The 23,905-nt window shown below is 51.2% G+C and overlaps 1 protein-coding gene across 3 annotated transcripts in view; it reads right to left on the bottom strand.

The window, feature by feature from the left end:
- The window catches only part of LOC118212632 (retinoic acid receptor RXR-alpha-A), a 114,047-nt gene that overhangs the window by 12,095 nt on the left and 78,047 nt on the right, over nt 1–23,905 (bottom strand). For 2 of the 3 annotated variants that reach the window (XM_035390744.1, XM_035390746.1), the window contains 4 exons: nt 23,012–23,250; nt 8,739–8,889; nt 7,722–7,901; nt 5,587–5,771 (listed from right to left, as the gene is read on the bottom strand). In XM_035390744.1, coding sequence (XP_035246635.1) covers nt 5,587–5,771; nt 7,722–7,901; nt 8,739–8,889; nt 23,012–23,250 — 755 coding nt within the window. The remainder of the gene's footprint in view (nt 1–5,586; nt 5,772–7,721; nt 7,902–8,738; nt 8,890–23,011; nt 23,251–23,905) is intronic. The other variant, XM_035390745.1, reaches the window with a different exon arrangement.

The raw sequence follows: 23,905 nt of genomic DNA, 5'->3' as shown, positions 1-23,905 counted from the left end.
CAATGATCAATTTATCGATTTGAAATGATTCTAAATCTGTAAAGGAATGACAACCGATGACCTCCGACCTTTCATACAACAGACCATCACTTAACTCACCAGAGTCTCACTTTCTCCAACAACTGAACACCTACAAGAACTATTCAAAATCAAAAAGCACAAGATTAGCAGGAGCCCTCCATCCCGGCTCCCTATTGGTTGGTCAGATGACTCGTTAAACAGCCTGCCGCATGCTGCGTTTCCACGGATCTGAGCTCCAATCGAGCGAAGCTTCTCAGAGAAGATCGGACGAGAGACGCGGAGACCTCGCCTGCTTCCTCCCGCTCCGTCCGCTCGCCCTGACCTCACGCGCGAACCTCACGCGCTCCGAAGCTCCCGTCTGTTTCAGTCCCACGCTGTACGGAGGGGAGGGCGTGGTTCTCCACTCAGCGGCCCAAGTCGGGCACTTTATGTTGTAAAAATATCTTCACCAAAACAGAAGAGAAAAAAAAAAAATCAATATTTCAAAGCGTGACCGTGGCGCATAAAAAGCGGTTAGCGCCACGGTTAGCGCCGCAGGCTCGGCGGCGGCATCGCGCTCGCGCACGTAGACGACACCGGCTCGTTTCGTTCACTAAACGATTAAAAGAGGGGAAACAAAAGGGGACGGGGGAAACGAGGGGGAAACGCGGGGCATCCGACCGTCTACCTCGACAGAATACAACTCCCAGAGTCCTCGTCAGCACGCCGGCGCTCGTGAAAGATGCATGGGGGGGGGCTCCTCTGAGCAGTGTTGGCGCTGACCTCCTTTTTCTCTCCGCACGCTACGCTACGCTACGCTACCCCACGCCGCTGGTCGCCGGGCGCCCACAACGTTATTAATATCATCAGATCCCCCAGAGCCGGAGTGTTCCTGTATGAAAGGGAAGCCAGGCCTGCACTATGAGGCTCCGTACACAGATTTGACCTTTATTCAGGCTCTCCCCCCCCACCCCCCCCCCCCCCAACGAGCTTTTCATATTCATCGTGCAAACGGATCGGCGCAAACATCGAAACATCAAAAACAACGAGGGCTGTTGAGCTGCGTTCTCCGGGGCGAATCGTTTTTGAAAAAGAAGGAAAAAAAAAAAACCCTGTTTAGATGCGGATAGTCTGACTCACAGGATGTACACTGTGGGTATAAGCCTGCCATTGGCCAACTATTTCAGTCGAAATTCTCCTCCCCTTCCGCTATCTGCGTGTTACCGTTTTTTTGCAAGGGCACCGTCGCTGCATCCTGGGCTTAGCGGCGCCCAAGACGACTGTGATTGGTTTAAAGAAACACAAACAAGCCAGAGCGTTTTTTTTTTCCTCCTATACCGGAATGATAACGGGCTGAGCCAGACCTTTCTCCAGCGCTGAAACGCAGTGTGGAGGTGATGGGTCTGGCTACGGGAGACTAAGATGCGGAGGGCTGCGCTGGTCGTGATGCGTGTTCGCGAGACGAGATGGGCTTTCAGACGCGGCTCCGTCACACTCTCACAGTCCGCCGCAGCGTCGCTCTCCCCCGGATTTAGAAAGTGGGCCGCGTTATTAAGAACAGACACCCCGCTCCTAGCTCAGGCGCGCGTTCGTATAAAATTTTCATCTCTCGCGGTGCAGAAAAGGAAGGGACTCCCTCTTAATTTTTCATGCCTTATTTAAGCGGAATTATAGTTGCGTGAAGGGAAATATCTGCTTGCTGAGGGAGGCTGCGCGGACGTATGATTTTACGCTCCAGTAAAAAAAAATCTCTTATCAGGCCTGTTACAAAAAAAACTACACCTTAACGGCCAGGTGCTACAGTTAGACGCGCTGGGACATTTAAAAATTTAAACCGTATGACGGACGGAAACGCTCTCTCCTCTCAGTATCCGACCTTGCTCCCATCCGCCAGCAGGCTACAGCTCAGAGAGAGAGAGAGAGAGAGAGAGAGAGAGAGAGACGAGTCTCTATTAGTACTTTCCACAGCGAGCCAGAGAGCCAGGGAAAGACGGGCGCAATTTTGATAGGGAGAGAGACGGAAAGAGAGAAACGGACGAGTGTCAGAGCCCGCGAGAAGGAGTGAATAATCCCAGCGGGACCCCCCCTCGGTCCCTCCGGGCCGAGCGCTCACAATTTTTAACCGTTACCAGTTTCCCGCCTCCACGCCTCCCAACGAGAAACCAGATAAATAAATTATGATAAGGCTCCTTATTTGGAGCGTGGGGGGGGAGAGAGAGAGAGAGAAACGCGTTCACGGTGCGAGAGCGCTGGCGAACGTGAGGGGAGAGATGTGGGAGGAGGGCTTCGCGCGCGTGAGGATGACGAAGGTGATTAGTGAGGAGCGCTCGGGGGGGGGGGGGGGGGGGGGGGTCCGTCAAGGACACGCCACCTCGGGATACCCCCGAGTGCGGGAGGTCGTTCGGGGTGAGGTCCGCACCCTTTCCCGCGCGACCGCCTCAGATCTTCCTTTCCCGCTCTCCTTTTTTTTTTCCCCTTTCTGACCTCCTTTCTCTGCTCTGCCGATGTGCTTTCCTTATCCCGGGGGGAGTAAGATGTTTTTTTTTTGTTAAAGAGAAAGAGAGAGATTTCCAAAGACAGAGCGAAAGAGAGTGTGTGTGTGAGAGAGAGATTTCCAAAGAGACAGCGAGAGAGAGAGAGTGTGTGTGTGTGAGTGTGAGAGAGAGAAACAGAGAGTGTGTGTGTGAGCGAGAGAGTATGAGTGTGATAGAGTGTGTGTGTATGCATGTGTGAGAGAGAGAGAAACGGAGAGAGAGTGTGTGGGTGAGAGAAACAGGGAGATTGAGTGTGCGTGTGAGAGAGAGAGAAAAACAGGGAGAGAGTGTGTGTGAGAGCGAGAGAGGCAGAGAGTGTGTGTGTGTGTGAGAGAGAGAGAGAGAGTGTGTGTGTGAGAGAGAGAGAGAGAGTGTGTGTGTGTGTGAGAGAGAGAGAGAGAGTGTGTGTGTGTGTGAGAGAGAGAGTAAAAAGGCCTTTATTTGTCTGAGTGGAAGCGTGTTACTAACGCCTGCTTAGCTCCTGTTCTAGGTCACTATGAGATAAACGCGCTCCATTCAGCCGGGCCAAGCCCAGGCCAAGCCCAGGCTGTTGAGCAACAGTTTCTGGCTGTTCCTCAGAGGTGCTCAGCAGCTGAGACGTTTCGGCACGGGGCCGGGGGGACCAGCTCGAGAGCAGCTCGGGACCAGGAGTTCGCCCCCACTTACTCAAATTCGGCCGCCGCTTACCGGCACGGCAAAAGCAGGCCTTACCGCCAAACATAATAACGGCAGATAAGAGTGGAGAAAGAGCAGCGCTGAAGTTGTGTAACGCGATGTGACAGAAAATGAGTTATCACGTTTTAAACAATGGGACTGGGAATCTGACGTCATGATCAGGACCTTTGCTTAGCCCAGGAATATGGTTTTTTTACATCCTTTTTTTGTCGTCCCCCCCTCCCCCCCTTCCTAATTTGGAGGGTGCAGATGAGTCGGGAGTGAGATGAAGCACAGGCGGATTCTGACAACAGGAAGCTACGCTGGAAGGAGAACGCGGGACAGACGCCAAGCCCTTTCAGCTTCGCTTTCCTCCCACTGAGGATGGAGGCGCCTCCCGGCTTCTGCCCCCCCGTCTGCAACACCTCCCACCCAGCAGAGAAGTACCTCCTGCCCAGTGGGGAAGAACCTTCCACCCAGCAGAGAAGAACCTTCCACCCAGCAGAGAAGCACCACCCAAACACCACCTATTCGTGGAGAAGCACCGCCCAAACACCTCCTGCCCAGTGAAGAAGCACCACCCAAACACCTCCTACCCAGCGAAGAAGCACCACTCAAACACCTCCTACCCAGCGGAGAAGCACCACCCAAACACTCCAGCTTTCCCCTCTAGCTGCACCTCTTCAGCTGCTCCTTCTCTTCTGGGACAGACAGCTGAAGAGAGAGAGCTGAAGGCTGCTGGAGATAAAGTCTGAGGTGATGTAGTGTGATATGTTAACATCTCTCTCTCTCCATCTCTCTCTCTCTTCCTCTCGCTCTCACCCCCTCCTGTCTCTCTCTTCCGTTCTCCTGCTCTCTCACCCCCTCCTGTCTCTCTCTCCCCCTCTCTCTCTTTCTCCTGCACTGTGTCTGTTCCAAAGGCACTCTGCCTCAGTGTTATTAGCCACGCAGCTAAAATGGCCATTACTGCATTAGAGAAGACCTGCAGCCCAGATCGCTAGCAGTCTCCAGCGCGCAGGGACCAGAGTAATTACCCGCCACATCCCCCAGGTGCTGCTGGAAGGGGAGGCTGTGGGAGGAAACCTGTCTCCAGGTGTGTGAGAGAGATATTTTAGCATTTCCAGCCCTATCCAGACACATCAGCCCCTGCTAACTTCTGTGACATCCTTCAGATTTCACTTCCAATTGCAATTCCAGGACATTTCACTTCCCTGCAGAAACCTTCCTGAAAAACAGTCTCCCTGCCGCCTCCCCCCAACCCCCCCCCCACCCGGTTCCCAGTAAACACATACTTGCACACACACACGCACACACATACACACATACATACACATGCGCGTGCGCACACACACACACACACTGCAGGGGGGGTTCCCTAGTAATCCTGTTCAGATACTCTGCTCCTGGATTTATGGGGGTCGTTACAGTAACTGTGAGATATATTCCCAATATTAAAATGCAGTTAATGTGTGTCTGTTAATGAGGAGAGAGGCAGAATTAGACGAGCAGGAATTGGAAACGGCACCATTGTGCAAAGTGGTTAAGTCAGTGGAAAGGCCGTGCTCCCTCCGCTCACCAGCAGGTGGCAGCGCTATGTAGAACTCAATGTCGGGGCACAAAGGAAAATAAAGTGCTAATACCACAAAAATGCTGTCTTCAGAAAAAGAGAGAAAAAAAAAACAGGCTCTTCAGTCAGCAGGGTAAGAATGAGAAGCATAGCCCTCCCTCTTCCTCCATCTCCCCAAACACTACATTACCTCCTGCATTCTTATTTCCTTCACTGCAGAGACTGGAGATGTAGTTCCACCAGACTTCAAAGGACTGCGTGTGTGGATTTCTGGAACTTTCCGAACTCTGTACTCAGCACAATAAAGTAACGGCGCTGCAGATTCATCGCTGTGGTAGATCAGCACCCACTTGTCTCTCGAACCTGAGACTGTAGATCCAGCCCTCTTTCAGTGTGGAACTCAAGACCTGGGCACATCCTCCCTAACTCCTAAAAACAGCCCTCTCCCCTAAAACAGCCCAAACCCCTTAAAACACCCCTAACCCCTAAAAACAACCCTAATCCTTAGACACACCCCTAACCCCTTAAAACAGCCCTAATTCCTAGAAACACTCCTTACCTCTAAAACAGCTCTAACCCTGAAAAACCGCTTTAAAAAGCTCAGCTTGCAGAATAGATCTTTAACTTCATGATCTGACATTCGCACACTAAAAAAGTCTTATCAGGCCCAGCTACCCACATGGCACAGGAAGCGCGGGTTCGTGACAGGAAGCGAGGCGGTGTGAGAGGAAGTGATGGCACGTGTTGTTTTCTGAAGCGGTGGTAGGGTGGGGGGGTGGATGGTACGCCCAGGTTGGGTGGGGGTTGGGGGGGGGGGGGGGGGTTGCTCACCGAGCTGGATGGTACGCCCAGGTTGGTCTCGATGTAGGTCTCCGTCTTGGGTTCCACGGCCAGCTCCGCCTCCAGGATCTTCTCCACGGGCATGTCCTCGTTGGCGCTGCTGGTGGACTCCACCTCGTTCTCATTTCGGTCCTTGGCCCGCTGGCGCTCCTCCTGGACGGCTGCGTTTAACAAAACTGGGTCCGGTCACGACTACGGAAACGTAGGTGCCACAGGCCAACGACTCACCCGCAGTACCAGAAACCCTGACGTCTAAAAACTAACTAGCCCAGTTTCACACCACCACCACAACACCACAACTGTGCTCAGAAGCAACGAGCCAGTGTTTGTAAACCTCTGTGCTATTAATACAGTAATTAAGTGTGGGTCACAAAGTCAAATTAAATATTTAGCGAAATAAGGCATTACATCGTGTCGGTCATGTGAGTCAATGGGGAGGCAGTTTGAATCGTTGTAGGTCAGCTTTTATTGAGACTGTGCAGCTGACGGGGTCCTTCACTGACGCGTAAGTTACAGTGCAATAACGCGCGGAATACGCCCGTACTCGACGCGCGCGCGCGTTCAGCGGTAAATATGGATTATTTGTTTTCGGCGGTGAGCGTCGCGGCCCGTGTCGTGCGGCGGCTCGCCGGTCCGAGGCGTTCGTCAGCCCGATGGCGGCTGCCGCCTGTCGGGTGCCACAGGAAGCGGTTTGAGCGCCACGCAGGCGGGCGCGCGCCGGGCGCCGGGACCTCGCTGCGGCCGAGCAGCGCAAAACCGCCGCATCCGGCCTCCGCGGCCCGCCGTACTCCCCCCCCCTCCTCCCTCCTCCCTCCTCCCTCCCTCCCCTCCCCTGCTCCCTCTCCCGCTCTCTGCGCACACTCCTCCCTTTTCACATTCTTCTCGCTCTCCATCGGTTAAAAACAATAATAAAATCCCCACATTTTTTTGGTTTTTCTGGTCGTGGACTGCTGAATCACAGAGGGGATTCTGAGGGCGGGGCGGGGTGGGGGGGGACGGGGGGGGGACGGGAGGCCCCCCGCCCGAGAGAAAAACCGCCGTCTGGCTTTCGGGGAGGTCAAGCGAAGGGTAGGACACTTGGCAGAAGTCAGGGGGAGGTGAAGAGGGGCAGAATGGCCCGGGGAAATCAGGTTAGCTCCGTCTCCCTCCGAGAGAGGGAGCACATAAATTCGTTTAATCCTGTTTTTCTGCAGATTCGCTCGGATTTCAGCTCCTCCCGCCCCGCTCCCCGCTCCCCGCCCCCGAGGCCCTGCGGTACAGGGGCTTATACGACACGGTGTAAAGCGCAGGGCGGCGAGGGCCACAGCGTCCGGCGGGAGACGGCAGTAATGTAAAATTACCGTAAGAAGGGTCTAGCTCAGGTCAGGGCCAACGCGGGTCTGATAAAGGTCAACGTTTACGCAACGTTTTCTTATGGCTCTTAATTGTTTTTTTTTTTTTTTTTTTGTTTTGTCTCATTCTCTGTCTGTAACATTCTCTGGTGGGGAGGGGTCTTGTGTGTATGGGGAGATTGAGGGGGGGGGGCAGGGAATTGTTTGAGGGGGGTGGGGTGGGTGGGGCTTTTTCTTCCTCACAGAGAGGCCAGTCTAGTGGGGGTCGGGGGTCACTATAAATCTTGGCTGCTTCGAGCTTTTCCTGATGGTGGCCTGTTTCTGGTCAGGCGCTGGCTGGCCGCCCATGCCCTTGGGACCTTGTGGGAGGGCCCTCACACCTCAGGACCCGGAGTGAACAGGAAGTGACTTTCTCTAGACACGTCCTGGGGATGTGTACTGTACAGGGGTCAGGAAGAGGAAATTGGCCACAGGAAGGTGTGTTGTGGGAAGTGCGTGCTGTACCATTCTCAAATAATTAAAGAGTGCTCGGCTGGCATGTGGACCACAGGACAAAAACACCCTCTTTGACCGGTTCTCACATGCACCAAAAAACTAAGGTGAAGGGCAGAAGCCGTGTCTGGGCTCCCGTGAACTTCGATGCACACGCTCTTCAGAGGGGAGTTCAGAGGTCACCAAAACAAACTTGCCGAGGCGTGATTTGAGGAAGGAAACCTATCCCTGGCATTAATCTTAGAGCGGGCCCCCCGTGGCGAGCCGGGACCCAGGATGCAAAGCGAGAGCGTGTCCGCATACCTTCTCTCTTCATGCCCATGGCGAGACACTTCTGGTACCGGCAGTACTGGCAGCGGTTGCGCTGGCGCTTGTCGATGATGCAGTCCTTGTTGTCGCGGCAGGTGTAGGTCAGGTCCTTCCTCACCGTCCTCTTAAAGAAGCCCTTGCAGCCCTCGCAGCTGTACACCCCGTAGTGTTTGCCTGTGGGGGACACAGGTAACCGGTGAGGGGGGGGGCTCTCCGGCATGCAGTCTGGAGAGAGCCCTTGCCGTTTCCATGGCAGCCACAGGTACCACGCCCTATGATTTCTGAAGATTTATTTGCTAGGTTTAGTGACCACTAATAATGTTGAGCAAGAAATGAAAAGGGGCAAAGTAAAACTTTCTCTCACTGATAGCATCTTTTGCAGATAGCATCTACAGCGGATAGCATCTCTGACAGGTAGCATCTCTCACAGATAGCATATCTTTATTTTTATTGAGTAGCGTTTTAATTTCAACTCTTTGATAATGTCCTTTTATGATGTGTTTCTTTTGCAATTTGTCTTATTGCTTTTAATGTTTTATGTAAAGCACTTTGAATTTCCTTGTTGTTGAAATGTGCTATACAAATAAACTTGCCTTGCCTCACAGGTAACATCTCCCACTGATAGCCATAGCATCTCTAGCAGATAGCATCTTTAGCAGATAGCATCTATTGCTGATAGCATCTCTAGCATATAGCATCTTTAGCAGATAGCATCTATTGCTGATAGCATCTCTAGCATATAGCATCTCTCACAGGTAGCTGTTGCGCAAACATGAGGGTTGAGCTGCGTTTAACCTGAGTAAAGGCTCCACATGAGAGCCATAAACTACTTGGCGAGTTCCTCCCTGTGGTGGTTAGTAACCAGGGGACTCCCGGTGTTGCTACGGTATGGCGGTAGGGGCGGGGCTGAGGAGGGTGGGGCCTGATTAGACAAGAGTCACAGACCCATGAAAGAGAGAAACAGAGAGGGGGGTCACACCGTACTGACAGACAGACAGACAGACAGACCACCTGAAGACCGGTCTCCACAGATGGCACAGATGTGCTTGGTGAGGGACAGCGGGGTGCCGGAGGGTTGAGCTGGCGCCTTCATCACCCCGTTCAGTCCCAGAGGGGGCTTGATGTCCTCCGAACTGCTCACCGAGTTCATGGGGGAGTTGAGCTGCAAGGCAGACAGACGCACGGTCGAGGCCGCTTAGACTGGTGGGCACAGAGCCATAACACAGACAGACAGGTGGACTGAGGGTCAGCTTCCTCAGAGAACACACACACGGGCAGACAGACAGACAGACAGAGAGACAGACGGACAGGGAAATGGAGAAACGGTTTAGGTCAGCTGTATCTCTGTATCACACTGTCAGAGACTGTATAGACAGAAAGACAGAGGGGTAGAGAGAGCGAGCTGGAAAAACATCTTACACCTGCTACACTGATTCCGTACAGACAGACAGACAGACAGACAAAAACAGGGTTGGAGCCACTTTTGTTCCCGAGCTCCAGAAACAGCACAATAGCACGATAACCGCATGGCAGCACGGAACCCGGTCAAAACACGCGTGCTCTCCGTGTCAGTCAAAGTCACGTACGCCGACCGGACAGGGGAAACGAAACCATGGCGACTGTTTGAACGGCGCCGCTCGGCAGCTCCGAGAGCACGCCCGGCAGACGCCCGCTTTAATAAAACCCCGCGGCAGAGTGGCGGCATCCGCGCGCTCCCGCTCGCACCGAGCCCGCGACTGCGCCCCAAACCGAAAAAACAACCTTCGCACAACTCCCATCGAACGGTAAACAAGACGGACAAAAAAGACGGAGCTGTTATTTATTTAAACCGCCTAAGAAACATGCAATTCGCCTCCTGGACCGTCTCCGGTATGTTAATGGCATAACTCGGCTTTAATGAGATTTTTCTCAAGGGGTTTCCGCCAAAAAAAAAAAAAAAAAAGCTTCGATGTTGAGCACCGCATACTTTATTATCCAGTTTATGAGCCTCAGTGATGCATCGGATGCTCCTGAAATGGTGGCCTTAGCCCTACGGCAGTCTCAATGAGGGGCTGGACTGCGGGGCTGGCGTGAGCTCGTAAGACCCAGCAAAGACAGGAGCGCCAAGCCGGTGAAGGGCAAAATGGCCGCTGTGACCGCAGAACCGCCATGTGACCGCAGGTACCCGCCGCCCAGGAAAGGACGGGCGGCCGCTGCTGGAGGGTACCGCCCTCGCCGCACGCGCGCCGTCTGACCTTTGGGGGTCAGGCGATAGGATGAGACGGCGTCTGTTTAGGATGGCGGTTGAAGGACAATGATGACGTAGCCCAGAGGCTAGCTTATCTGTGTTTGCGGATTTCCAAATCTGACCCGAGACCAGTCCCCTGGGAGATATATTAACACAATAATTGCTAACCAGCTGCAATGTGGGCTCTGGTTATGAACAAATTTCGCACAGTTCACAGTGTGAAGCTTTAAGCTCGATAAAATGGGATAGCCTTACAGATTGGGAAACAATTATTCTTCCAAAGCAGGGTGGACATTGAAGAGTCAAAACTCCAGGCTTTCTGCCCCATCACCAAAAGTTTCTAGGCTCAAAGTTCCCAGTCTCAGTGTACCCAGCCCCAGAATTCCTAGTCTTTGAAATTCCAGCTTTAGAATTCTGAGCCTCAGAATTTCCAGCCTCGAATTCCCAGCTGAAAAATTCCCAGCCTCAAAGTTCCCAGTCTCAAAATTCTCAGCCTCAGATTTCCCAGTCTCAGAATTCCAAGCATCAGAATTTCCAGCCTTGGAAATCCTAGCTGCAGAATTACCGGCATCAGAGTTCCCAGCCTCAGAATTCTCAATCTTTGAAATTCCGGATTTAGAATTCCAAGCCTCAGAATTTCCAGCCTCAAATTCCCAGCTGAAGAGTTCCCAGCCTCAGTGTTCCCAGTCTCAAAATTCCCAGCCTCAGAGTTCCCAGTCTCAGAATTCCCAGCCTCAGAGTTTGTTGCAGACACTCTTGAGGAAGCTCTTCAGCTTTGGGCCGCTCTAGACAATCAGAGTATCCTTACTGGAAGTTGGTGGTTTGGATCCCCCTAGCTCTGGTAGGACATGCGCTTCTTCCCATCTACCCCCCCCAACCCCCGTCTGCTATTTTGGGGGTGCGCCCGCCAGACTGGGGATGAATGGCTGCAGTTTGGCGACAGGCCTGTGTGGTGGATCTGCCCAGCCGTGTCCCCACATAACCGGGCCTGGCACAAAGGAAGCTCAGACGGACTAATTTTAGAGCTTCCTCCTGCGTCACTCTGGTGTGAGAAACGCCGTGTGACACCGCGCTATCGCCACGGAGACACTGCCTCACAGGTAGAGCGAGAGAAGCAGAGAGAGAAAAGGAAGGGGGGGGGGGGTGTGAACATCTGTGGCTGACAGACAGCTTGTAAACACACCTGACCCAAATTGCCTTAATGAGAATATTGTATCGGGTCTGTCTAACCGACTGTTACAGGTCTCAAAAACAGACACTGAAGCCGAAGCTTCTATCTGGGTGAAGTCTCTCTGAACAAGCACTAGATCCCAGACAGCGCATCCCTCCCTACGTATGGAAAAATACTGCATTACATTTTATTTGGCAGACGCTTTTATCCAAAGCGACGTACAATAAGCACATACTGAAGATCTCCGGAACAGTTACAGAACACAGGTCCGATAAGGTACAATACTCACTAAGTATCAGTGATCCATGGCCACGAACATCAAGTCCAGTTCACGTGGTAAGCATAGGTTAAGTCAGTAAAGTTATGGCAAGTCAAACTGCATGTATGCAGATGTTTGGTGTCTGTGCATTTCACATTACGCCCAAACATTCTGAGGCCAGTGCTGCATGATGAAGGTGATGCCAGTTTGCCATTCAACTTAAAGTGGGCTAAATAAACACAGAGTTGACCTCTGCACTCCTGAAGGAGACGGGCTCACTACCTGTCAGAGTGAGAACCTCAGACTGATTTTCAGAGACACAATACGACCGGGTCACGGAGCCTGAGGCCAAAATGGGGTGGGGGGTGGGGGGGGGGGAGTGGGGCGGGTCAAGTGTCACAGCGATTTCCTTTCCTGGGCTGTAGCCATGGATACTACAGAGCCCGCCAGACACCGAGCTCTGTACCGCTAACATCCGAGGTCAGGCTCCGGACTGCTGCAGCTGCACCATTCCAGTTTGATCGGCGTCAGGAACACTGGCGTGACCACGGACAGCACAGCAGCAGTAGATGTTCTGCACTGTCATCCTGAACGGGAAAGGTCGCGCATCGCCCGGAAGCTGCTGTCAGGACTGACGGAATGCAGGGAGGATGGACAGAATGCAGAGAGGATGAATGGAGGGGGGATGGACAAAATGCAGGGAGGATAGACGGAACGCAGGGAGGATGGACGGAATGCAGGTAGGATGGACGAACGCAGAGAGGATGAATGGAGGAGGGATGGACAAAAAGCAGGTAGGATGGACGGAATGCAGGGAGGATGGACGGAAAGCAGGGAGGATGGACGGAACGCAGAGAGGATGGACGGAATGAAGGGAGGATGGACGGAATGAAGGGAGGATGGACGGAACGCAGGAGCAGGCGACCTGGTTAGACTTCTTTACTGCACTGTGCCTATTTTCTCCTCCCTGCTTCAAGCTCAGTTCTGAGTTCACCGCGTTTGCCTCCCACACTCGATGCATTCTTTCAGCCTGTTCCACCGTGGCTGATATTTGCGATGTTATTTGAGAGCACACTGTCGGAATGTACCCAAGCCACTATTTTTCTCAAATCAACCACACAGCAGCCCCCCCCCTCCACCACCCCGCAAAAAAAAGCCAAACAAGAAAACTGAAGATGGGTCCTCAAGAGTACATGCTCACGAAAACCCTCTCACCTTCACCTATATTTCAGTCTATTGTGGCACTTTACCAAAAGGACAAAAGGACAAGTAACAGAAGCTGAGAAAACACTCCCACATACACTATGGAGATGTGTACTCTCTCACTCTCTCTCTCTCATACATTCTCTCAGAATACTATGAGACATGCATTTACACACACACACACACACACACACATATTTAGTGTAATGTATAGATGCATTCTCATGCACACACACACACACACACACACACACACACACACATTTCTCTAAGATGAAATGAAGAGGACCCAGTTCCCTACATTACAACCGTTCACCCATACCAATGCACATTATTTACACAACAAAGATTTTGAGAACAAAGTAAATGGACTCGTAACTGAACAGTCAGTGAGAACAATTTAAGGCTAAGCTTGTTTCCTCGCATAATTCACGAGAAGCTCATTGAGGTTCTTTCTCACAGTCCTGATAAGATTAAACAGACACAAATACCACTTTAAATATATCTGCAGAGCAAATAGCCTTTGCAGCCTTAGCAACTTGCAAGGAAGTCAAAACAAGAGAAAAGAGAGCAGCGCACACATGCAAACCCGCACACACGAATGCACACACGCACACGCACACACCCCCACGCATGCGGGCACACACACGCACGCACACACAACACACACACAAACAGCACAGTCTTACCCCGGTTTAAAGTCTTGCCGATTCAGAGCTTTTTTGCAGTGAACATCCTGCAGGGACCTGGAATGTTCCACGAGCGAGATCGTCTTCATCGAATCGAATGGCTGCCCCCGCCAATATGGCCCATATTCTGCAGGGCTATTTTCAGGGAACCTGCAACTCAATCCGTCCCAGGACTCTGTCCACGGGCGGGACCCCTCCCTCCATTTGGGCCGGCGGAATGGGGTTAGATTAGAGGAGCTAAACCCCCTGCCCGGAAATAGAACCCATCTTCCCCAGTAATGCGCCCCATTCAGGGGCCACAGGAACCACCCCTCTCCTGGCCTTCTCCTCAGGGTTTGTGGGGACCAGTCCAGAGCGGGAGAATGGGGGACCCCACTGAAAACAGGGTCCCGGCGGCTCGGACCAAACGCGGGGGGTAGACGCCGTCGGCCAACACGGGTGCAGGACGGTGCAGGATGGTGTGGGACGGTACGGGACAGGTGTGGGACGGTGCCTAACAGGCCAGTGTCTATCAGCTCTTCCTGTGCTCTAGATCAGTGGTAACCAACCCTGTTCCTGAAGATCTACCGTCCTGTAGGTTTTCACTCCAACCCTAACAAAGCCAGGCCTCATTCAGCAGATAACAATCTGCACTGAGCGGCTAATTCGTGGAATCAGGTGTGACAAATTAGGGTTGAAATGAAAACCTACAGGACGGTAGATCTCCAGGAACAGGGTTGGTTACCACTGCTCTAGATCCACACTCTGACCCCTTCATCTAAAGCAGGGCATCAGGCTGACCCCTGGGGCTCCACAGAAAGACAAGCTGTGATTCCTGACCTGATAACCTGCTCAAACTCTGACCCCTGGCTTAATACACCCTTAAGAGTGGATAACCTGCCCAAACTCTGAGGCTCAATGCACCCTTAAGTGTGGATAACCTGCCCAAACTCTGAGGCTCAATGCACCCTTAAGTGTGGATAACCTGCCCAAACTCTGAGGCCCAATGCACCCTTAAGTCTGTGCTTCCTCCGCTGGTGTAAAAGGCTAATAATGGAGCAGCTCTTTCGCTGTTGCACACGTCACATTTATTTCACACAAGAGTTGAGTTTCACACGACAGACGCACTTGCTCTTTAAATAAACATGTGACCTGATTCATGCCACTGGCCCAATTATTCTCTGGGATTCATGTTACTGGATATCATGCCAGAGCAACATATTGCAGACATGCACGCACATGCATACACACACAGGCCCACACGCACGCACACGCATACACATACACACGCATACACGTACACACACGACCCTCTCTTCAGGACAAGGAAGCTTCTAGAAAACCAGCAATACACCTCACATTCTGTACATCCCCCGACCACAAGCCCCCCCCGTTCTTTCCTGTGCCCCAACGCCCCCCCCCCCCCCCCTTGCCCTCTCACTAAATAGATCATCATTAGCGTTTGGGTGTGCGTGTGAGTGTGTGGGTTGTTCGCGTGCTTCTCCAAGTGGAGGAGAAAAGTTCTCACAGCCTGGTTCTCTCCGTTTTAAATGAAGATGTTTTTAATGTTTCAGGGGGAAGTATGTTTTAAACGTTTCAGGGGGAAGTAGGTTTTAAACGTTTCAGGGGGAAGTAGGTTTTAAACGTTTCAAGGGGAAGTACGTTTTAAACGTTTCAGGGAGAAGTACGTTTTAAACGTTTCAGGGGGAAGTAGGTATTTAAAGAGCTGTTTCATCAGAAGCCAGGCCGGGGTTCAGACCCCCTGGCGGTGCGCTGAGTTTCGTCGCTAACGGCGGCGCGGCGGCTCAGCAGCGGGTCAGGATCGCGGGCCGCTGACGAAACGTCTCTGAGCGCGTCTTCGTTCGTTCGAATGTCACGGGAAGCTCTAAAAAAGCTTGCGCCGGGCCGAAGCTGCAGGAGCTCTTAGGCGCGGGCGTCCTGCCGAACGGAGGAAGTAAAGGAGCCTTTCGCTGCGGGGAAAAGGCGAGCGGTCGAGCTGAGTTAGCCCGGGTTAGCGGCGTGCTAGCAGGCGGCGCCGCGGCTCGTGAGTACCTGAGCTAGGCTCGCGATGGCGTCTCTGGGGCTCGTACTGCCTTTTACCGGTGCGCACATTCGCGGTAGAAAACCCCGAATAATGAGAAATCTCCGGGTAACAGGCAGCGTCCGTCGTGACCTTGATCTGCGTTTCAGAGCTCTCGTCCGGTCCGTAGCTTCCGCGCTGGTACACGCCGATGCGCCAATAACGACAACGAGCGTTTCAGCGCAGAACTGTACCGAGACGCGCCGTACCGAGACGCGCCGTACCGAGACGCGCCGTACCGAGCCAGCGAGCGCTTAAATCAGCGCTGCCCTCTCTGCAGTGCAACAACAAAGGGATGCCAGATTGACTGACTGATAATTCATTTAAAAGTTAACAGAAAATAAACGGGGGGGGGGGGGTGGGGGGTACAGATCTCGTTGGTGCGTTAATGTGCGGACTTGCATCAACAGCCCGTGGAGGATTTGTTTTTTCTTTTAAAACAGTAAAGCCAGTGGCTCTCTGTTGTGGTGCAGTTATTCACAATAAGGACAAAGAGACAGACACAGCTAATGGAACTACGCACGCGTGCCCTGTGCACACTGCTGTACACAGACACATTCCCAAGGTTCCATCGTCTGAACTGAGGGAGGAAGACGGCAGGTCTCTGGCGGTAAAAGCGGCCGGCCCTTCAGGGGTTAAACGGACAGCGGAATGCAGCGGGAATATTTGCTGAAACACGATCGGCCAGTTTGCTTTCTGTTGCTTTTTTGTTCTTGCGTTTTTTTTTTTTTCTTTTCTTTTCTTCCCCCCTTTCCTTCTGCTGGGTTCTCCCCCTGCAGATCACACGTGAATAGGAAATAAAAACAGCAGCTTTTCTTAATTATGCCTGGTTTGAGGGGAGCGGGCCCAGGGCTGCAGCCTGCTTCCAGACCGTCTCCGATTTCCCCGCGAGTCGCGCGGAGCTGGGCGCGCGCCTCACCCCGTGGGCGAGGGGCGGGGGTGGGGGGGGGAGATGTATAAACCTCAGACTGATTTTTTTTTCTCTTCCTCTTCAAAAGAAAATCAAGGTTTCCGGGAAGCCCAGACTATGTTTCGACAGCCCTGTCTGTCTGTTTGTCTGTCTCTCTGCCTGTCTCTCTGTCTGTCTGTCTGTCTGTCTGTCTCTCTGTCTGCCTCTCTCTCTGTCTGTCTGTCTGTTTGTCTCTCTGTCTGTCTGTCTGGCAGTTCGGTCCTGTTTCACAGTTGCTGTTGTTTGACCCAGCTGAGGGGTGCGCTCTGAAAACATTCTCAAACGAGGTCGCCGGCGAATTCGAGGGGACCCCGCCGGCGTGGTTTTGTGATTTACTCTTGAGGTCCAGCACACAGTCCCACCGAGGCTGTAACCCTCCCTCCCCCTCCCCCTCCCCCTCCCCCCCACCCCAAACACGGGGACCTGTTAAGCTCATTTAGGTGAGTAACAGAGCCCTCAGAGGCCATGTGGCGGGCCAAGTTCACAGGTGGCACCGCGGGGGGGGCGGGGGGGGGGTCAGGGGTCAGGGGTCACCGCTCCGCCGTGGCGTAATGAGCGGCGACTCCGGGGCGTCCCAGACTCGGCCCAAAAAAGGGCCTCACGTGTGCTCCCTTAAGAGAGCCAAATTAGGGAAACATGAAAGGGAGCCCACCACCCCCAAAAACACACACAGGAGCCCCCCCCACGCCCCCCCCCCCCCCCCCCCCCCCCACCTCCCGGCCAATCCCCAACAGGCCAGGGCCCGGCGGGACTTAGCGGTTTAACGGCCCTCCCGGTCCCCATGTGCGCCGCGCGCTCGGCCCTAAAAAAGCCTCGCTACCCCCCCCCCCCCCCCGCTTTCACCAGCGGCGCCCTTGCTCCGCGTCTCCGAGCCGTTTGATTAAAGTTTTAATTTTCTCTGGAAGCCCAGGGCGGGGAGCGCCGCCAACAGGCCCCGGAGAACAAAGGAACGCCGTGTTCCCCGCTCTCTCAAACTGCGAGCGGCGCTAAAAAAGAAAAAAAAGAAAGAAAGAAAGAAAGAAAAAAAAGAAACCACTCTTTGATTGAATTTTTTTCCGAGCCGTCAGACGTTCGACGCGAGGCGCTTTCGCCGGAACCCGCCGCGGAGCGTCTGAGGGGGGCGTGCGCGCGGGGCCCGGGGTAAATCACCGGGGCCCGATACCTGAGCATTCCTGAGCGAGAACGCTGACGGGATAAGCCCGGCAGATCAAAGGCAGGGGGTGGGGGTGGGGGTGGGGGGGGACTTCAAAGAGGAACACCTGGCGGAGCCGGTGGGCGGAGCCTGCTCCTCGGCCCTGAAAGGAGCGGGCGTTTCGGGGCACCCCCTAAACTAACCCCCCCCCCCCTCCCGAAAACCAGGTGTGTGCTCAAAAAAAAAAAAGGGGGGGAGGTAAGGGTAAAGAAAGGTTTGGGGCGAAAGCGAACTGGGTCTCTCGTAAAAAGCCATTCTGCCATAGACTCGTAATGGCTAACCGAAGCAGGAGTTATGAGCACAGATGGGCGGGCACCATGCTTAGTCCTGTCCTTAGTCCACAAATATCAAATCAGTCGGCTCTGAACATGAAAATGTCTCTTTGAAGCAATAATAATAATACGGAGTGACTGCTCTTAAGTAGCTCTTAGGTGGATTGCAGAGTAAGTGGGGTTAAAGTTAGATTTTTTGTACCCTCCGCCTAGGTGATGCCCGGCAGCCATTTTGTGATAGAGTCTCACAGCGGTGCAGAAGGAACTGGATTTTTATTGGGCCAAACTGAGCGTCAGACTTGACCTCGGCGAAGGGCACCGGTGAGCCCTTACCGTTCGCCACAGAATGCTGGCCACACAACGATTAAAGAGCGATTACACCGCTCATTACCCGCGATTAATCCGTCCAGGGCTTCCTAAAAGAGCCGCAGAACCACCTTTTCAGTCTCAGAAGCTTTAGCCTTCGAGTAACCTTATCGGAAATACAATGTGCGAAGGCAAAAGGACGTAGCATCAAATACGAAAACCAAGACAAGGCGCTCCTGCTGATTTCCATGAACCTCACACTCCTCCTTCACTTCGGTGAGCGTACTCTCAAGGCTTCAATGCCAGCTTTTACGCAAATCCACATTTTCTTCACAGACAACAGTTGGACACAGGAGTCGTTGGCGAGACTATCAATGGTCCTCCCCCCCACCCACCCCCCCACCCACCCACCCGCAGGATTCTGGTTAGAAACGAAACAAAAAACAAACAAAAAAAAAAACTCCCATTTACGAGAATCCCGCTGGACGGCCTTGTCGATTGTCGTTCGGAGGGTCAAATTAGTTCCAGCTCCAGAGTAATCTTTCACAGATGCTCTCGGCTTTCACCGTCGAAGACGGGAGAGCGATTTGCGATCCGCTGGCGGGCCCGGAGCCGGGGTATGAAATGACGGTATTAGTCCTGAGTGGGGTGGCTGCGGTCTGGCGCTCGCTCAGACCGAGGGCCCGGAGAGACGTTTCGGGGGAACATTCCAGAACAGGGTGAAAAAAAACGAGGGGAGGCGGAGGAGAAGGAGCACAGCCCAGCGCTTTCAGAAAGAAAGAACGGAATAAAGAGAGAGAGAGAGAGAGAGAGAGAGAGATAGAGGAAAAAAATGCACTCAGGAAATGTTTTCTGTCTACATGTGTGGGCTTTTAAAGACACAGGACTCTGTCCTGATCTGAGACAACGTGTAGTGCAAACAGCGACGCTAGCGAATTAGCGGCTAAACATGGCCGGCTAAATGAGACGTCGTCCAAAAATAACCTCGTTAAATTAAGAAAAGAGACGTCGAGGTAGAAGGACTGACCCTCAACCCTGTGGCACAAGGCTTCGTGTCATATCTCCCAACTGCCCACAGTTCCCTGCAGTGAGAACGATACCGTGCGACAGCGGTGAGCTGGTGCAGTCTGGGTAAGCGAGAGAGGCGAGGTTAGCGCGCGTGAGTGTGGGCAGCCATCACCCCTGCTGCTGAGGACCCAGGCCTGTTAAACTGAAGGACTGCGCTCCATCAGTGCACGGACGACCTTTCCTGTCGAAGCCCGCGTCTGGCCTTCGCTGGAGTGAAGAGGCCCGTCCGTCACGCGGTGAGAAACGCGGTGAGAAACGCGGACGGCTCTCCGTCTCCTCACGACCGCTGTCACTCAGAGCCGCCGCGGCCTTGGCCGACGGCAGCGACGGCGGAGTGGGCGGCGTGGGCGGCGGCGTGCGCGAACAGCAGACTGAGCGAGAAGGTGACTGATAGACAGGGTCACCTGGGACTGAGTGGGGAGGGGTGGGGTGGGGTGGGAGTGTGTGTCTGCGAGTGTTAGTCTGAGTGTGTGTGTGCGTGTCTGTCTGTGTGCGTGTGTGTGTGCGTATCTGTGTGTGAGTGTGTGTGCGTGTGCATGTGCATGTGCTAACATGGGGTATGTGCGTGTATGCAATCATGTGAGTACACATTTATGGACATGTATGTGTGTGTGTTTGTGTGAGCATATGTTAACATGTGGGGATGTGTGTGTTCATGCACGTTAGTGTAATACATGTGTTAGTATGGGGGTGTGTGTGGGCGTGCTTGCCTGTATATGCGTGTTTTTGCACCAACCCTGTTCACTCATACACAGTGACCAGGTATGAAATGGGGATCACACCGTAAATCTGAACACTTAATGTACTGCTTTTATGCTTATTTTTAAATACACACAATGACGTCGACACAGAACTGAACAAAACTAACAAAATCGGTCCCTAGCAAAAATTCCACGTTCTCTTCCTGAGTTACATTAGGCTGTAATCCTTCACATTGGACAAAATCATCATTGCCCTGAACCCGAACATTAGCCCTGTTACTGACATGAATCCTCAAACCCTTAACTCAAATTTTAACCCTGTTACTGATATTACCTCCTCAAACCATAAACCCAAACTTTACCCTGTTACTGATATGAACCCCCAAACCATAAACCCAAACTTTACCCTGTTACTGATATGAATCCCCAAACCATAAACCCAAACTTTACCCTGTTACTGATATGAATCCCCAAACCATAAACCCAAACTTTACCCTGTCACTGATATGAATCCTCAAACCATAAACCCAAACTTTACCCTGTTACTGATATGAATCCCCAAACCATAAACCCAAACTTTACCCTGTCACTGATATGAATCCTCAAACCATGAACCCAAACTTTACCCTGTTACTGATATGAATCCTCAAACCATAAACCCAAACTTTACCCTGTCACTGATATGAATCCTCAAACCATAAACCCAAACTTTACCCTGTTACTGATATGAATCCTCAAACCATAAACCCAAACTTTACCCTGTCACTGATATGAATCCCCAAACCATGAACCCAAACTTTACCCTGTTACTGATATGAATCCCCAAACCATAAACCCAAACTTTACCCTGTCACTGATATGAATCCTCAAACCATAAACCCAAACTTTACCCTGTTACTGATATGAATCCTCAAACCATAAACCCAAACTTTACCCTGTCACTGATATGAATCCCCAAACCATGAACCCAAACTTTACCCTGTTACTGATATGAATCCCCAAACCATAAACCCAAACTTTACCCTGTTACTGATATGAATCCTCAAACCATGAACCCAAACTTGTTACTGGTGTGACTCGCTCCCGCCCAGTGTGATACCCCATCATTGGGATTTCAGAGAGCAAGTTTGGCTCTTTTCTATGAATCTCATTCATTAGCACTGAAAAACTGTGTCTCTGAGTTAAGAATGGCTGCTTTTTTAGGTCCTGATTTCTGAAAGGAAACTAGGACACAGATAGCTTTGATGTCTTAATTGCTAATCTTTTTATAACACATGAGTCAGGTGCCTATTTATATAACAAAGAGAGAGAGAGAGAGAGAGAGAGAGAGAAATGTGGATTTACGGAGTTCAAGAGAGAAAATTACAATATACACACATTGAAAAGGTAGCAATGTTTCTGTGCATTTTGTATTTGTGTGTGTATGTGAGTGTGTATGGGTGTGTACTGTATATGTGTGTGTATACCGTGTACGTGTGTGCTTGTGGATGTGAGAATGTGTAAATGTGTGCGTACTGTGTGTGTGTGTGTATTGTATGTGTGTGTATGTGAGAGTGTGTGTATGTATGTATATGAGTGTATGTGTATATGTGTATGTATGTATATGATGAGTGTATGTGTATATTTGTATATGAGTGTGTATATATGTGTGTGTGTATGAGTATGTGTGTATATTGTATGTAAGTATATGAGTGTGTGTATATTGTATGTATGTATATGCATGTGTGTGTATTGTATGTATATGAGTGTGTGTATATTGTATGTATGTATATGAGAGTGTGTGTGTGTGTGTGTATATTGTATGTATATGAGTGTGTGTGTATATTGTATGTATATGAGTGTGAGCGTGTGTATATGTGTATATTGTATGTTTGTATATGAGTGTATGTATATGTGTCTGTATGTATGAGTGTATGTGTATATGTCTCTGTATGTACGAGTGTATGTGTATATTGTCTGTATGTATGAGTGTATGTGTATATGTCTCTGTATGTATGAGTGTATGTGTATATGTCTCTGTATGTATGAGTGTATGTGTATATTGTCTGTATGTATGAGTGTGTGTGTATATTGTCTGTATGTATGAGTGTGTGTGTATATTGTCTGTATGTATGAGTGTGTGTGTATATTGTCTGTATGTATGAGTGTGTGTGTATATTGTCTGTATGTATGAGTGTATGTGTATATTGTCTGTATGTATGAGTGTGTGTACATTGTCTGTATGTATGAGTGTATGTGTATATTGTCTGTATGTATGAGTGTATGTGTATATTGAATGTATGAGTGTGTGTGTATATTGTCTGTATGTATGAGTGTATGTGTATATTGTCTGTATGTATGAGTGTGTGTGTATATTGTCTGTATGTATGAGTGTGTGTGTATATTGTCTGTATGTATGAGTGTATGTGTATATTGTCTGTATGTATGAGTGTGTGTGTATATTGAATGTATGAGTGTATGTGTATATTGTCTGTATGTATGAGTGTGTGTGTATATTGTCTGTATGTATGAGTGTGTGTGTATATTGTCTGTATGTATGAGTGTATGTGTATATTGTCTGTATGTATGAGTGTGTGTGTATATTGAATGTATGAGTGTATGTGTATATTGTCTGTATGTATGAGTGTGTGTGTATATTGTCTGTATGTATGAGTGTATGTGTATATTGTCTGTATGTATGAGTGTGTGTGTATATTGTCTGTATGTATGAGTGTGTGTGTACATTGTATGTATGAGTGTGTGTGTATATTGTCTGTATGTATGAGTGTGTGTGTATATTGTCTGTATGTATGAGTGTGTGTGTACATTGTATGTATGAGTGTGTGTGTATATTGTCTGTATGTATGAGTGTGTGTGTATATTGTCTGTATGTATGAGTGTGTGTGTATATTGTCTGTATGTATGAGTGTGTGTGTACATTGTATGTATGTATGAGTGTGTGTGTATATTGTCTGTATGTATGAGTGTGTGTGTATATTGTCTGTATGTATGAGTGTGTGTGTATATTGTCTGTATGTATGAGTGTGTGTGTATATTGTCTGTATGTATGAGTGTATGTGTATATTGTCTGTATGTATGAGTGTGTGTGTATATTGTCTGTATGTATGAGTGTATGTGTATATTGTCTGTATGTATGAGTGTGTGTGTATATTGTATGTATGTATGAGTGTATGGGGGGGCTCCCTCACCTGTGGGCTGAGGCTGGGTCCGTAGCCCATCCCGGGGGAGGGTATGGACATGGAGTGGGGTCCCATGGGGGAGCTGATGACGGAGAAGGGGGAGCCCAGGCCGTTGATGGGGGAGCTGAGGGTGCTGATGGGCGAGTGCAGGGATCCCGGGCCGCCCATGGAGGTGGGGCTCAGCAGCGACGGGTGCATCCCCCGGTTGGACGTGGGGGACCCCAGGGGCGAGGACGGCACATGTCCATCTGCCAAGGACACAGGAGGAAAGAGAAAGAGTCTGTCAAGCCCGGTATCGCCATGCCAACGCTGAGTCATCGCCATGGCGACACCACGCCAACACCATGACGGTACTGCACCATCACCATGGCGACACCACGCCTTCGCCGTGGCGACACCATGCCCACACCATGGCAGTACTGTGCTGTTACCACGGTGACACCATGCCAACTCCTTTTGCTTTCCTAGGCCTGTAGAAGATGCAAAAAGCATTTCTCCGTGTTACTCACCAAAGTTAAAATGAACTGAAATACGGATCGTAATCCGTCAGTTAAGTTAAGAGGTGTACTGTATCAGGCCCGTCAGCTGAGAGAGATTAAATCTCCTCCTGATCTCTCTGACAGGATGACAAAGGAAGTTACATCCTACACTGTACATGAGATACTGTATTGTAACAGGGCCAGGAACTGCTGAACAGACAGACACACACACACACACACACACAGACACACACACGCACGCACACGCACGCACACCAGTCAGTAACCTTGACCCTGGTCTTGACGGGGTACACACATGACCCACACCCCCGTTCCGCATCGCAGGCATTCCTCCTGCCGCAGACGCACAGGGATTTATGGTGGGTCAGGGGTGTGGGGGGGGGGGGCAATTTGATGACTAGAC

The sequence above is a fragment of the Anguilla anguilla genome, chromosome 14, assembly GCF_013347855.1.
Source record: "Anguilla anguilla isolate fAngAng1 chromosome 14, fAngAng1.pri, whole genome shotgun sequence".
Lineage (NCBI taxonomy): Eukaryota > Metazoa > Chordata > Actinopteri > Anguilliformes > Anguillidae > Anguilla > Anguilla anguilla.
The sequence above is the reverse complement of the archived record's forward strand: the minus strand, read 5'-3'. Positions and strand labels throughout refer to the sequence as shown.